The sequence below is a fragment of the Pagrus pagrus genome (genome assembly GCF_965226575.1).
Source record: "Pagrus pagrus genome assembly, chromosome: 4".
Taxonomy (NCBI): Eukaryota; Metazoa; Chordata; class Actinopteri; order Spariformes; family Sparidae; genus Pagrus; species Pagrus pagrus.
Window position 1 is genome coordinate 29,886,486 of NC_140188.1, and position 15,730 is coordinate 29,902,215.

Below are 15,730 nucleotides of genomic sequence, written 5' to 3' on the forward strand. Positions count from 1 at the left end.
TAGCAGAGGTTGTTTTAGAGGTGAGAGATGCATTTTTTTCTCTGTACATCGACTAAGTGATGAAACAACTGGAGAATAATGTGACATGTGGTTAAACAAGTTATATTGTTACATAAACTAGAGCCCGACTGATATACTGTATTTGTAGGCCGATATTATCCGCCCATACTGACCCATCAATAAAATATCCTGCCTCCATTACACAATTATCTTTTGATAACCACATTTGAGGGCTCATCATCAAGTGTGTGTTTATATGTTTGTATTAGAGCCCGACTGATAAATTGGTCGCAGAGTTCTGCATCCTCCAAAACATGGAGTGTTGGTCGGGCTCTAACATCAGTTGTGTGAGTGTGTGTTGAGCTGCAGGCGGCTGTGTGCTGGTACTGCTGTTTACTTTGGCTGAATGCTGTCTGAACCTCCTCCGGCGAAACTCTCACATGGATGTACAGTACAGCAGCGCTACTCCACCAACCAGCTGCTATTGACTTTTAGTTTTTTGGGGGGGATTGATATTTAATCTCCTAATGTCTCACGCATAGCAAATTGTTTTACTCAACAAAGCTGATGCAACTGACTGCACATCTTGCAGACCGGGTCTTATCTCTGTCCTATAACAATAATCAAGCCATAAGCCTGCTTATTATCAGCAGCAGTGTTTACAGGATGTGAAAACACGACTCCCATCGAGCCTTTAATCACTGTATCTGCTCTTTGATGTTCTCATCTCTATGCTGGGAGTGTTTGACGTGATAACTGGAACCCGGTCGTCACTTTTAGAGACGCCTCCGGGGTTTGGATCCCAGTTGAAGCGGTTAATGCCAGCCGCCCCCATCGGGAGAAACAACTCCAGAGTTTCATCCTGAGATCAGTGCCAGTGACATCAACATGGAGGACCACCAGCTTATTAATGGGAGAGGTTGGCTGCCGCTGGAGAGCCTCCTTGTCCTATTCCCTGTGCCTGCTTTGATGCTCATGTGTTCCACAGAGCTTGGGAAAATACAGCGAGAGAAAATGAGAAAAGAAATATCTGTTGTTAGGATCATCTGTTTGTTCCTCCTCCGGGACCTGAACACGATGAACCCTCCGAGGATCAGAGTCTGATCATGAACGGGGTTTGTTTTGCAGACTGTTACAGAGCGCTTGCAGATATATGTAGAGAATAAGGCTTTGTTGAACTTTCCCAGTTTAGTCTGGAAATACTATGCGCGTGAGGTTTGTGTTTACGCCTGTGACGTAGGTGAACATGGCACAGAAGAATACGGCTGCACAGTAAAGTATCTGCTCTGATCAAAGGTACACAGGCGGGGGATGGCCCCGGGGTGCCCGGGGAGGAGGAGGGGAAGAGGAGGGGAAGAGGAGGGAGGAACATTAAAGGGCATGAGAGAAAACAGGAGACGGTGACTCTCAGGGGAGAGACGGAGACATGAGGAAGAGATGCTGACTGCTGGGAGGATGAAAATACAGAAAGTAGAGAGTAAAGTGAGGAGAGCATGCTGACTAAATGAGGAAAAACTGGCTGAGTGAGATGTAACATGTCACATTAGGAAAGTGTCAGCTTACATGTGAGAGTAAATGAACGGGATTATTCTTAACTGCTGCACATTTATTATAAAAACACTTGGAAGAGGAGACAGCAGCTGACCAAATAATAATGATACTCCATAATGAGTTTGTTAAAGCAACATGGTGCACCATCTTTCAAAGATCAAATAGCACAATCTACTTCTTACAAATTAATGTGGATTCATAAGCAACGCTCTGGTAAATACACTCTGGGGTTAATGCACTACAGCATTACCTGCTCTGCTATGACCCGTAGCTTACCGTCAGCCAATGTTAGCAAATATTAGATATAGATTCTGTTTGTTGTTCCCAGTTTCTGGTCTCATTCCAGCAGGGCTCTCAAACTGAGCACATGGAGGCCGTATGTAGCTCAAAAGAAAATAAAAAAATTTAAGAATTTATCGTTAAATCAAGTATTTATATTTCATGTATGTGAAAGTTGTGCAGTAAAATTGGCTTTTTATTTCACATTTACAAGGTACATATAACTCTGACTCTTTAAGGAAGCTACAGAGGATCAATGTGCCGTTATCCTGTAACTGCTGGTTGTCACCACTTTTGAATTTCTCATCCAAACAGCAGTTTGTTAATTTTTGGCATAGAATACTCAAATGTTGAAACATACGTCACCAACAGCATCTTCAACCTCAGGTGTGCTCATGAACCCCAGCTGTCAGGAGAGCCACCCATGGAGGGCTGTGCACTGTGTGAACTGCTGTCTGGGGGTGGATGAAAGCTGGAGCTCTGGGAACTCTGGGAACCAGGCATTCCTCCACACACTCCTGGTTGTCTGGAAGGGTCACCCCCTCCCCTCTCATAGACACTGAGTCTGGAGGACTTGGACCCTGCACTAAGGCTTTGTGTAAAACTCACGTGTATGGGATTTATATGATCTGTACACCAACACAAATGTCACCCACCTACAGTACTGTAAGATTGTATTACTTTACTGTTAATACGGTTGACTATAAGTCTTGAACGGCAATATGGGAATTTATTAATGAGAAGACAATTTCCTGTTATACAGAAAGCTGACCTGAGCGATGACTCATCGAGGCAAAGTTTGTCTGTGTTCACAGATGGTTATTAAAAATGACTGAAGCGTCTGACGGCAGGAGGTGTTTAGCAAACATGGCTAAACTGAGCTTAAGATGTCTGTGTGTCACATTGTTGATGGTTTCAGGCTTGTGACGTGGTTTTTCTCTTTCTGCCCCGGTGACACTGCAGCGGCTCACAGAGGCTGTTTCTACTGCTAACAGATACAGATCAGCTTCCTGTGTTTCAGGAGATGGTCCAGAGTTAATCACAGTGACTGTGGGTTTTTACATATGTTTTCCTAGCTCTCTGTTTACACACCTGATTGACCTTAAGTGTAACGAAGCGTGCTATGTGTGGGACTTAATTAAGTCAGGTGTGCAGGACAGGAACTACAGACAAGTTCATATTGTGTAGACTTGGCGATGTAGCATGGCCTCCTGTGAACCTGGTTGTAGCTCAGTAGAAATGGAGCAGTTGTTTGTGAACGTTTCCCTTTGATAGAATTTGTGTCTGGATCAGTTTAGCTTGTTAGCTCGCTACATATGTGTTCAACCTGTCTCCATGTACTGTAAACATTCACAGCAGATATTGTATTTAGTAATGTTAAAAGCTGTAGTGATACTATAACGTGTTGATATGATATGTTAATATTAATGTTATTTGTTGTTTGTAAACTGGCTCATTGTTTAGCTAGCTATGTAGTTAGCATGCTGGCATCTTTCAAGTTACAAGTTGGGTCTAGGCAAAGGCTAATGACCCGACACTGTGGGCCAAATACTGTAAAGAAAAAACAGGATAGGTAGCTAGCTACAGTAGTATACAGCTATATATTTAGCTTTTTTTAAGCTAGGCCAGCCGTTGTCCTGTGGTGTCAGGGTTTCTTTGAGTCTTTTGTGTCTTTGTTCTTTTCCCTCCAAGTTAAACACAGTTACATGACCTACATAGTTAGACTTAGAATTCTTTGCATTTATTGTTTCAAAATTAGTAATATGCTCTTTTTCCAGCTTTCTCCTGCACTTTCATTTTGCCTTGTGATGTCTGCAGATAGCCTAATGAAGCTTACACATGACTAATGGTATGCAAATTGGCCTATTATGGCACCTGTGCTGTGTGTGTTAAATGTGTTGGTTTGTGTGTGTTACTGTAAGTAAAGTTTGCACACCTGCCATATTCTAACCATGGGAACAGCTCAGATATGAAACCTTTGTTTCAGACGTGAGAAGCTTCTCTGAACAGCAGATGATTGAACGTTGCCGTGGAGCTCCGTCAGCGTCACCCTCTGATCCTCCCACAGGACGGGGGTTCGTTGTTGTGGTGGTGTCATGGAGGGGGTGTAACTGGCTTTTAAAGGCCAGTGTTTGTTCATCTGTCTTTTTGCCAAGCTCTCTTGGCTTGAATGTGTGTCTCATTTGAAGGTTTGAGCTGCTCACAGGGTCCACCATGAGAGTGAGTATACCCAGATCTTTAATCTTCATTTTCAGGTAGATTTCAGATGAGTGGTTGGGAAAACATTTGTGTACAGGTTTTATGATGCTCATTTTAAAAGAGAGAAGCTATTTGCTATATTTTGGGAAGTATGTCTGAGTCATTCATCAGGGCAGAACAGAAAGGCCTATATTTGCACAGCCTCATTGAACTATTGTGGAATTATGTCCCAGCCAAAACCTCAATATGTCCAACTGGGACATGGGAGCATGGCATCTAGTAAAAAGATTTGGATTAACACACTCATGTGTTGTGTACTACCTTGTTCCTTCTCAGAGCCCTGAGGGAGCTGCTAATGATATCTACAAAGAGACCTACACACTTAGAAACTGAAGGGTTTTTAGTGCCTGTGGCAGCAGCAACCTCGAAACATAAAAATTCCTCTGGTATTTAAAAGACCCACATGAGAAAACGGCAAATATGGAATTCACGCAAATCTGTCAACATGCAGTTGATTAGGAACATAATTTTAGCACAGTTTGCATATGTCAGGCATTGATGCTGCGTCAAGTTGATTTATGTTGCAGCCAAACACATTTAATGGTCTGAAATCTGTCTGTGATCCTGCTCCTCATCCATCACACAGGTTCAGTAGCTTGAAGGCTGTCTGGCGATCAAATGAGACAATAATAGTGCCAGCTTTCAATCAGCTTCCTCGACATGAACGAGACAGGCGTCAGAACGCTGAGTGGTCTAATCTGTGTGTATGTTGAAGCAGATGTTGAGTGGGAGGACTCATGAGTAGTTGTAGACTTGCCAGTAAATGTTTGAAGTTAGTCGTTTCTTGTGAATATGCAGCACTGTTCCACAGCCCAAAGGGGTCGTTCAACACACCCACTCAGTTAAAAGCTAACTGGTCCCAGATTACAGGTTCAAGCTAATGTGGGGCTGTAGCTCCTCATCATGCAGATGCTCCCTCAGTGTGAAGGCTGTGCTCTCTGCGGTCTGAGGGTGGGGATACATCAGGACATTTGTCTGTGGGTGAGAACAATTTAGCTGCCAAGTATTCCTACACGACAAGAGACAGGGCCTGAACTAAATCACAGGAGCGTCAAGTAACATGGTGCTTCTTTGGCTCCAGACAGTCTGTTAACAAGCAAACACTTGATGAGCTACAGTTTGAGCAACATGAGTTTTTCAAAGCCGAGTCTGATATATTTCACTTATCGCCAGTTGTGTGAACAGTCAGTTTGTTTAAATTTGACCAGAACAGAAGCATCCATGTTGAGTTACTCTTGGCATGATGGGAGGTCAACCAGCTGAAACTAAGTTCTTGATGCAAATACTTTGAGTGGTGTTTCACCGAATACCACAAAATGACAAAAAAATCTAACTTTTGAAAAGAAATCGCACATATTTTATGAAAAGTGCAGGGTTGAACTTATATATAAATATATGATATGTAACGTTCGAACATTAAAATGTCTAAAAACCGTCGAACAGTACAGTTTGATGGGGATCCAAATAAAAATCCGGATCTAGTGAATTAAGATATATTTTCATAGAGGGCATTCTTGTTCAGCTGCCATGGGTAAACAAATAAGATATTGGATTAGGCCTGATTGAATTGAAGGGAACTGTTGGGCCTTGGCGGAGGTATGTGCTCTACTGAGAGCCGTTTTAGTTATATATCTTTTTGAGTTGTGTATACTTTAGTCAAGGTAACATCATTTGGCCGCCTGTCGCTATAACGTCTGGTAGAAAGTCAGAGAGTGAGGAAGGGACCAGCCTAACCAGCCTGAACTTAACGTAAATAACACTGTAACATTTCACCTCGTCTGTGAACATTTGTGCCTCAGTCACACAGATTTTCATTGACAGAGGTGATCCCACACTACTCATGTCTTTTGTTTTGTTTTCATTGAGAGATCACTAGCGGCAAAAATTGAATACTGTGCATTTCAAAGCAATAAAACACTGTTGGTCAGCATTAGCTGTTCTTAAGATAATGTGTAAAGTTTGCTAACTGTAGCTACATTTAGCCACAGCTAATGTTGGTTAACTACACAGCATTTGACCCGACACAAACTTCTGCTTATGACCTCCCATCAGCATGGAGAACAGGAGCTGAGCACTAGTACTGTATATATCTTTAAGACTCAGTGCTGTGTCTCAGAGACGCTGTGTCTGCAGCTGAGGCCTACAGCAGCAGACAGCAGCTGATGTTGAGAGTTCAGAGGTCACCCTATTGGCCTGCTCTGCCAGGGGCCCCCATAGGTGGGCTGACCTTCATAGTGACAGCTGGACTACCAGTCACAGAGTCTGACTCCCATGAAGCACCCGGGGGGAGAGGGCAGTGTGGGCTGCTGTGTTGTTTCAGGGCTGACAGACGTCATGACAGACTTCATGTCTGCTCTGACTGAGACTGAGGCTGGCTCTTCGATATATCCTATCCACCATATTGTGTTAATGTAACACTGCTTATCAGCCAGTTACTAGACAGTCTGTAACACCTGCAGCTCACTTTACCTTTCTATTCCATGTTATTTGAAGTGTTCTGTCATTTATTTGTAATTGAATTAGTAATGTCATGTGCCTTTTGTTTTATCATTTTAGCACCTGTTTCAGGACAAATAACCCCGACCCATACACGTGCATAAATATCTTAGTATTTACATAGAAGTTGACTTTAAGAGTCCCATCTGTCATCAGCGTGGTGGATTCGTGAGGATTCATCTCAGTCAAATAGGACGTTGGGGAGATGACAGCTATACTTTTTTCATTCTGGGCGAGATAGTTTGAAATATAAAATGTATTTTCTGCTCGCTGCTCCTCAGTCTGAGCTGGCCCTCTTCAGATTGTCATCTTCAGATTGGACAGGAAATGAAATAGCAGGGACATGGTCCCTACCATGACTGGATGTAATCTGATGGAGGCTTACATTAATATATGAGTGTGTAATATTGGTCCCTTTATTAAAATAGGATACAGCTAGTCAGCTAGATTTTTTTCATTTTTAATTTGGGAAGATTTCAGATTTAAAGTCACGGTATGTGTAAGGGGCTGACGATGTGTTTTAGACTCAAACTTGCTGTGTTTAAAATGTCAAAGGGAACAGGTGAGGAACAGAGAGATCAGTCAAACCCTAATCTGATGTCCTCCTTTGCTTGATGTCCCACAGGAGAGGCAGCGACTGGAGACCATCCTGAACCTCTGTGCTGAGTACAACAAAGGAGAGAGCACAGGCCTGGAGCCACTGGGCTCAGCCAGGACAGGTTTCCCCGGGGGCCTGACAGATGGCCTGGGCCGGAGACCGTCCATGGAAAATGTCCTGGGAGGGACACCGTCCTCTGCCACGCTCCGCCTGCTGCAGAGACAGAGGGAGAGCGACGAGGAGAACCTGAAGGAGGAGTGTAGTAGTACAGAGAGCACTCATCAGGAGGTGAGGACATCTCCTGCTCCCACCACAGTATCAGCACTGCACAATGGAGACAGACAGGTCAGAGGGACGCTTATGTCCCAACAAAGACGCTCTCTGCATGCCGCTGTGGAACCAGCATGTGCATATGATGTGCTCGGCTTTGCTTCACCAGCGCTTCTTAAAGTGAGCTTCAGGGGTTTTCAATAGGATCCTGAAGAAATGACCACAAGTTGCTCACTTGTCATCACTCATCTGAATGTCTGAATGAGTTGGTCAGTTGGTCATTAGCTGTTGAGGCCCAGGTGTGTGCAGGTTTTCATTCGGAACATACTGTGTGCTTCTTATACTCTAATCTGTGCCATGAGTGAAAGGCCATAGTTTGTACCAAACGTTCCTCCTGATATCTCTTACACAGACCAAACTTCTCAGAAACGATCGTCAGAAACGATCAATTCCCGATATCGTAGAGATGTATTTCTGGTTTTGTTAAGCAGGTCTACATGCTGCATAAATAGTGATGCTCAGTTTACAGAGAAGTGCACACAGCCCGTATTCAGACACTGATGTGATGTCACCACCCATAGGCACACCCCCAGTACAGTAGTAGTTACAAAAACACTGGCAGAGTGGTGGGTGGGGCCTGCTCAGGCCTGTGAGAGCTGATCAATCAGAGCAGACTGGGCTTTCCAGGAGGGGCCTAAATCTAAGTGTTCAGATGAATAGAGGTGCTGCAGCAAGGGACAGAATTTTCAACACTGACATTCAAACATGTTCTCGTAGATGAAAATGAGAAAAATATGGGACCTTGTAGCTGTTTAGTGTCCGAGCTGTTTTTACCACAGACTGCAGACATAATGTATTACACCGTGAATCATGGGAAGTTCATTCTCTGCTGGGATCGAAAAGTGTTCTCTGCTCTCAAACGCTCTTTTAAGTGTGGAAAAATGTGAGTGACCTGCAGTTTGTGGCAGCAGTCTTTGATTAAAACAGCTGGTGTAAACTGTTACACACATATTGACTCTTTACATAAAAGCAGGTGTTGTTTGGAGATACTGTATGTGTGTTTGTTGATGAGCTGCTGCTATTGTTTAGAACATGTTTTTAAATGGATGCATGTGATGTGAACATCAGCTAATGTCCAACGTATCAGTGACCCTGCGTAACCAGTCAGAACAGCAGCGTCAGGGTGAGGATGAAGGTGTGTCTGTCAGTCTGAGGACATTAGCTGAAACATCAAGGTGCATGACTCAACAGATGACTCTGCAGTGAGTGCTTTGTGGATACTGGTTACAGTCTACAGTAATCATTCCTTACATTGAAGAACACATCAGCTCCACAGAGCTACAGTTTGCAGGAGGGCTGCAGGCTGCCTTTCAAGGAATGACAGCTCTGTTTTAACACTGGCTGCTGCATGTTTCTCATTTATCAATCACCTCGACTCTATGTCTGTTTCCTCTCTCTCCGTCTCTGTGTTTGTTGTGACAGTGAGGCTTTCTTAATGCCAGCATCCAGTCATTGTAAATTGGTTTAAATGAATAATTTTTGTTCCAAAAGAGAGTTTAGTTGTTGGTACATCAGGCTGATACAGTATGTCTGTCTCTCCCTTCCTCCCTTGGCTTCACTTCCAGGGTTTTCCCTAACATCATAAGGTTTAGGCACAGCACCGGAGTTGGTCTGGTCACCATCTAATCCAAATTTAAAAATCAAAAGTCAAATCAATGTGGAGAGCATCAGAACTAATGAGCTTTTCACAGATCTAATGGTTGTAGTTGGCCTCCAGTGGGCTTGTTAAGAAAGTCTTATCTCTAAGCTGTTTTTAGTGTTGTTTATTTATTATCCGCTTGAGATTTTAAAACTTTCGTCCAAAGATATGATATTAATTATGGTACAAAATCATGTGAAACTCAATTTTTAAAAGTAGGATTTAATTCAAGGAGGTCCCCAAATATGTGCTAATTCTTCCACCAACCTCTGGAAAACATTGAGTTCCTCAATGTTTTTATTGAGTTCCTCTCTGGAAAGCCTGACTTCCTCTGTTCTCCCTGCAGCACGAGGACTCATCCAGTTCAGGCAGCGCAGGTCGCCTGGAGCTGGGTTACCTGGAAGACGAGCGGGTTCGTGTCCTCGCTCGGGTCGATGAGCTCAAAAACCGGCTGATGGAGCTGGAGCAACAGCTGCAAGAGTCCAAACAAGAGGTAGAGTAGCAACAGTAGATGCTCATGGAATCATGTTTGACCTCAGTCTGAAGCCGCAACACTTCATCGTCAACTATAAATGAATCACCATCTATTTTTTTAACTGATTAATGTTAGATGTTATCAGATCGACATTTTTCACAGTTTTCTGACTTTTTTAGACCAAAAAACTATTCAAATAATTGAGAAAATAATCAACAAGATTAATTGACAATGAAAATGACGGTATGTTGCAGAGACAAAGTGTCCACAGCAGCAGTAAAAGCTGAATGCAGTTGGTTGTCACAGAATCATTACTGTGTGGTCGTGGTACTCCGAGGAGACCCGCGGCCCGTGTTAGTCTTGTAGCTCACCGGTGACACGGTGTGACTTCATTGGTCCGCTCCTTCAGGCGGAGATGGAGCGCGCCTTATTGCAGGGCGAGAGGCAGGCTGAGCTCGACCAGATCGAGGCTGAAATGGACATCATCACTCAGCTGCAGCACAAGCTGGACGAGCTGGAGAACGCCATCCAGAGGGAGAAAGACAAGGTACGGAGAGCCCTGTGCTCGCATTTGAGATGCTGTATTTGAATCCATCGAGTGTACAGGATTCAAATATGTGCTGAGGTTAAGAACACTCTTTGACACACACATACACTCACTGCCTGCACGGTCTCCTGAACAGTCCTCTCTGGTCTCTCACATTCCCTACTGGTTTGTCACTGCCGGTGTCCTTACATGAGTCAGCACTCCTGTCTGTACCAAGCATCCTTGTCTTGTAGAAGTGAATGTTTTGCAAAGACAACTGAAGCCGTATCACGGGCTCTATAAAAGATTGGATTGAGTTCCTTGGTTATTCTCTCTTGCATGTTTTGGCCTTAGTGGTTTGTTCTTTGGTCAACTCCCCTCTGTTTCCTCCTGAGCTGGACTCTGCTAACTAATGACATCCATTAACTCCTAATCCTTCCTCTGCTTCCTCAGCACTCACAGTTACTGTATGTCTGATCCACTCTGCCCGCCTCGTTCTTCACTGTCTGCATGACAGACCTGAAAGGAAACCTGCCCTCCAACTATCTGGGCTCTGTAGTGCCGGGTAACTACAGAGACTTTGAATAATGTGTTCCTTTAGTGGTCAGGGGAACTACGAGCATGCTTTCTGTAGTGGTTTTAGGGTCCTCTTTTCTTTTTACATACACCCACCATCTATTTGCTCTGCAAATCCTGTGAATCTACTGTCAGGACATGTGTGAGGTTGTGATGTCACGACGATACAGACACCGTAGTGGTCTCAAGACCACCGGCAGAGATGATGTGGGCAGTGCCTGCTCAGGCCTGTGAGAGCTGACTAATCAAAGTGGACTGGCCTTTTAGGAGCTGCAGCAATGTACAGTATGAGAAAAATACTGTTTTGTTTTTTCATTCAAGCATGTAAACATTTCCTAGTAAAAGCATGAAACTGAAAATGAGCAGAGTATGGGACCTTTAAATTCTTCTAAAAGGTTTTCTGTGTTTCCTCAGTGTCTCTGTGAGGGGTCCACAGGTTTCCCAACGAAATGTATACGTGTGTTTCATGATCGTTACAGTCAGTAACTTTAGATCTGATGTCTCAGTGTCACCTTTCCTCCCACATTATAAACCTGTCTTATGTCCAAGAACACAAGTTATCCTGTGTTGAAATCGGATCAACATTTGACATTGAAACCTGTGGTGTTAGTAGAAGATTCGTCTTGAACCTGAGGTTCGACTACTGACAATAAGACTTTCAGCATTATGGTATTAAAAGAATCAGCGGTGTCTCTTGAAGTGCTCAAAGCTTCACCTGAGCTTCCCCTCCACTCTGAACCCTGCCTTGTACTTCAGAGTGTCAGTGCTGGTAGTCCTTAAAGACCTGTCAGCCTCTTCAGTTTTACACATCAAAATGAAAATGTTATAAGGTGACATACTAAAGCCCATAACAGCAGAGTAGTTATTGATTGACTCCCGAGCCTGAAACTAGAGCAGCCCCTCAGAGACATGAAGTTTATGTGCTTTAACTTCGAGAACAACTGAGACGTGTCACGACTTTCTGACGAACATGAATGTTCTGGGGCCAATAAATGTCAAGTAAATTATGGGGCAATTTTCTCACAGCTTATTGACGTTCAATCTGTGGCAGGTGATGTTGGTTCAGTTGTATCTGTTACTTCAATTGAAGTTAATTGTGTTGTTTTAGAAAAATGTCAGAGAAATGATGTTTTCTGGATATTTTAAGACTATCTGCCATCTCTGGATCCAAGACTGCGGGTTGTAATGCAGCACCTACTTCCTGTGCCCTGCCAAGCCTTTTAAATCTGTCTCGATGTGACTGTTGCTAACACCTTACAGCTTTTTGATTTGCATGGCGTGGATTTTGAGCAGTGTGTTTTTCTCTCTCTCTCTGACTCTCTCTCTGTCTCTCTCTCTCTCTCTCCCCCCTCGCCCATCCATTTTGTGTGTTGGGTGTGTGTTGTGTCTTTCTAGGAGAGGGCTAATGTTGAGGCCGAGCGTCGGGCCCTGCAGAGCCTCCAGGAGGGCTACGCTGAGTTGAAGAACCAGCTTCATAACTGTCCCGAGTCCCTGCGGGAACAGTTGCAGGAACAGCTAAAAAGGGTGGGTCGACAGTGAAACCACCACCACCCCCACACCCACCTACGGAAGCCATTTTGCAGTAGCGTTGCCCTTTAAATTTTTTGAGTTTGAATTTATTCGACAAAACTACATAGTGCCCCTTTAATCTATTAAGCTAGGTATTTTAATGGCTTAAACATAACAATATTTTTGACCAAATACCTCGATATTGTGATTATTGTATGGGATGACTATTGTTACTTGTTCAAAATCAATGAGATATCTGATCAATAATCATCAGTAATGTAGATATCATGACTGAGTGGGTAGAGACGTATTAGAACAGTGTGGTGAGTTCAGACACAGTAATGAGCCTTTAAAACCAGGAGAAGACAACACTTATGTCATCGTATCATCATTTACCAATATCCAAAATCCAACATCATATTGTCTCAAATCACAGTAAGACATAATATATAAAGCCCAGCCAGACAGTAGTTGATACTGATTCTTCCCCTTATATTCTGAGGATTATCCAAAGGCAGACTGCACTCTCTTTGTAGATATTTTGTAGGTATTCTGTTGGTTCTATGGCTTTTTGGATTTAAAAATCTGCCTGAAAAGACATAAAACTGAGGCACTGCAGCCGTTCTGTCTGTTATACAGTTTGCCAGCCAGCCTGAAAACCGTCAGCCCTTTTCCCCCTCACACAGGGCAGTGTATGTGCCAGCACTCTGCACATAGTGCTAGTGGCACCTTTAACCCTTAGGCAGGGGCCCACTGCATATGGTTTACACACACACACACACACACACACACACACACACACATGCACTCGGTATTTGTGAGGAGTCTTCTCAGAGCCCCTCACAGACGTGCTGCTGCCACAAGCTGCAGGAATGCTCCCTCCTCCTCCTCCTCCTCCTCCACAGCACACCTACATGCTACTGAAACCTCAGGTCAACACAGGAGCACTAATGGCTCCTGGACACTTCAGCTGCTACTGTGATGCACTTTGGTAAAATGGACGTCATGTGATTTGGTCGCGCTGCTCTGCATGTGTGAATCTGAACTGCATCTCTTCTGCGATTTGTCATGGCTCGCATAATTTGTATAACTGCTCACTAATCAATTAACAGAGGCCCTGACTAGACCCATTCTCTGTCTGCTCTCGCTCTCATCCTGTGACTTGTCTTATGTAATTAAACGTTGCTGACTGGTTTACCACTTAGACCAGGGGTGCCCCAACTTTTTTTCCCATAAAGGCCTACACTGAAGCTTCATGGTGGGACATGGGCTGAAAGCAAATACCTATTGTATTGATTTGTTTTGTAAAAATGCAAAAATGTACTTGGATCCCAAGTTTCCTTAATCTACTGACTCCCTGTGTCACTCTGCCCATAATGCTCAGATTATGAAACATAACTAGACTTTATGACTTATGGTCTACATTTTGCCTGCTGGCCCCACTTTGGGCAGCCCTGACTAAGAATATGAATGATTCTGACCAGTTAGAATAATAATGTAGGCTAGATGTATTTGTTGACAGTGATAAATCAGACACTGCGATTATGTAAAATCTTTATGTAACTTGTTTGTCTTGCATTTAGAGAACACAACGTGGCTGTTTGAGATACTTTATTGCAGATGAACTTAGATTCATGGCCAGTGCACAGAGCACAAGCACACTTCAGATGTGGAGTAGAACAACATCTAAACATAGAACAAAAGTTGCTCCCGAGGTGAACGACTTTGAACACCTCGATGACATTTTGAGTTCTTTGTTCTCGCTTTGACCACTGGGCACAAATGATTCATTTTCATCTCACTCTGCGTGTCAGTGAATTGACATTGCAGGCTGTCTGGTCCTTCACAAGTGCTACAAAGATTCTCAAGAGCCTTCAGACTCAAACACTCGCCTGTCCTCTGCTGACAGAAGTGTTGTGAAACTTCAACTTGTCAGCGACTACACAGTGACACACAAAGAGGACGGGCTGGCACCTGAGAGAAACCTGCAGTACACAGCAGCATACTGCATATATTTACATTACAGCCAGCAGTTAAAGTGGCAGAGTGAAGTGAAGTTAAGTGATGGAAGGAAGAATCCAATGACAATAAAAAAAACAAAACACAGTTTTTGACTTCAAGTCTTCAAATGCAAAATATTTGTAGTAATATAAATGCCTGGCCTGCTGTGTATCACAGTCGCTGTGCTGCAGTAGAAGCATGTTCCTCATGGCTGTCCGCTTGACTTAGCACCGAGTGCCTTTAGTCGTCCCCAAAAGAGCTCCAGCCACGCCGCCAAAGTGTTTTCAGCTTTTTCAAAGATGTTTTGGCTCTGTGGTCAGCAACTACGCTAGACTGACAATAGTGGATGGCTTCAGAATGAGTAATGTAGATGGTGTCTTTTGGTGTTCATGATGTGACCGCTGATGCTGTGTGTTGGCCTCCATCAGGACGGAGAGGTGCTGGAGGCAGGAACCAAAAAGTTTGAGGACCTGGAGTTCCAGCAGCTGGAGAGAGAGAGCAGCCTGGAGGAGGAGAGAGAGACCATGAGCCAGCAGCTGCTCCAGGAAAGAGCAGAGTACCACAACAGTGTGGCCAAGAGGAAGGTGAGGAAACACCACACAGACTATGGGCCATCTGCAGTACAACAATATGCACATTATGGTTTGAAAAATACGTGTGTTTTGTTTTGTGTAGAGCTTACTCAGTAGTGTTCACTCACACAGCAGGCAGAGAGGCAGCAGCCGAACACGCCTCAACCATCTGGAGACAGTTTGCTTATTTTATCACTGCAGTGGCAACATCACTGCAGGAACTCAATATTTCTTTGCAACAATTATTTGATTTACACCAACAAAATGCCTCCACAGACATCTGGTGTTACCGCCACATGGAGGTTTTAAGCCATTTTCGTCACATATTCGTTTTTGCACCCCACATCCTTCCTCTCTGGTATTTACAAAGTTATACAACACATTCTGTGCTATTTTCAAAGTGGACGTTAAAGATGAATTCCTTCTGTGTCATCTCATTCAGGAGAAGGTGTCTGCTCTGGAGAACCAGGCCAACCAGCTCGGCCTGCAGGCAACTCAGGAGTGTGAGCGGCTGGCCAAAGACAGGACCCTCACTCTGCAAATGCTCCAAAAGGTAACTAGTTCAGAGTCACGCTGCGAGTGCACCCAGACTGGGATTGTTCTCAGAGAAAGGAGAGCTACAGATGCAGAGTTCTAAAAATTAGCACTTTCCAATAATCCTGATGACTATTTAAGACTAACAAACTAACATGTGTCTTTGTGTTCCAGGAGAAAGAGAGGCTATCGGCCCTGGAGAAGAGATACCACAGCCTGACGGGGGGGAAGAGCTTCCCCAAGTCGTCCACGGCAATGAGAGAGGTGAGAGCACTACTGAACACACACATAAACACTCGGGGCTCCGGGCCTGACCACAGAAGGTAGCTCTGATGACTCACGGCTGATTCCTTTAACTGGAAGTGATGTGTTGGTGTGAAAACAT

At 44.0% G+C, this 15,730-nt stretch overlaps 1 protein-coding gene across 15 annotated transcripts in view; it reads left to right on the forward strand.

Moving 5' to 3' along the window:
• Nucleotides 1-15,730, forward strand: part of phldb1b (pleckstrin homology-like domain, family B, member 1b) — a 118,229-nt gene that overhangs the window by 79,015 nt on the left and 23,484 nt on the right. For 12 of the 15 annotated variants that reach the window (XM_084351400.1, XM_084351392.1, XM_084351399.1 and 9 more), the window contains 7 exons: nt 7,211-7,528; nt 9,499-9,645; nt 10,037-10,174; nt 12,125-12,253; nt 14,668-14,823; nt 15,254-15,364; nt 15,520-15,609. In XM_084351400.1, the coding sequence (XP_084207526.1) occupies nt 7,211-7,528; nt 9,499-9,645; nt 10,037-10,174; nt 12,125-12,253; nt 14,668-14,823; nt 15,254-15,364; nt 15,520-15,609 (1,089 nt within the window). The remainder of the gene's footprint in view (nt 1-7,210; nt 7,529-9,498; nt 9,646-10,036; nt 10,175-12,124; nt 12,254-14,667; nt 14,824-15,253; nt 15,365-15,519; nt 15,610-15,730) is intronic. The other 3 variants (XM_084351401.1, XM_084351404.1, XM_084351403.1) reach the window with 2 other exon arrangements.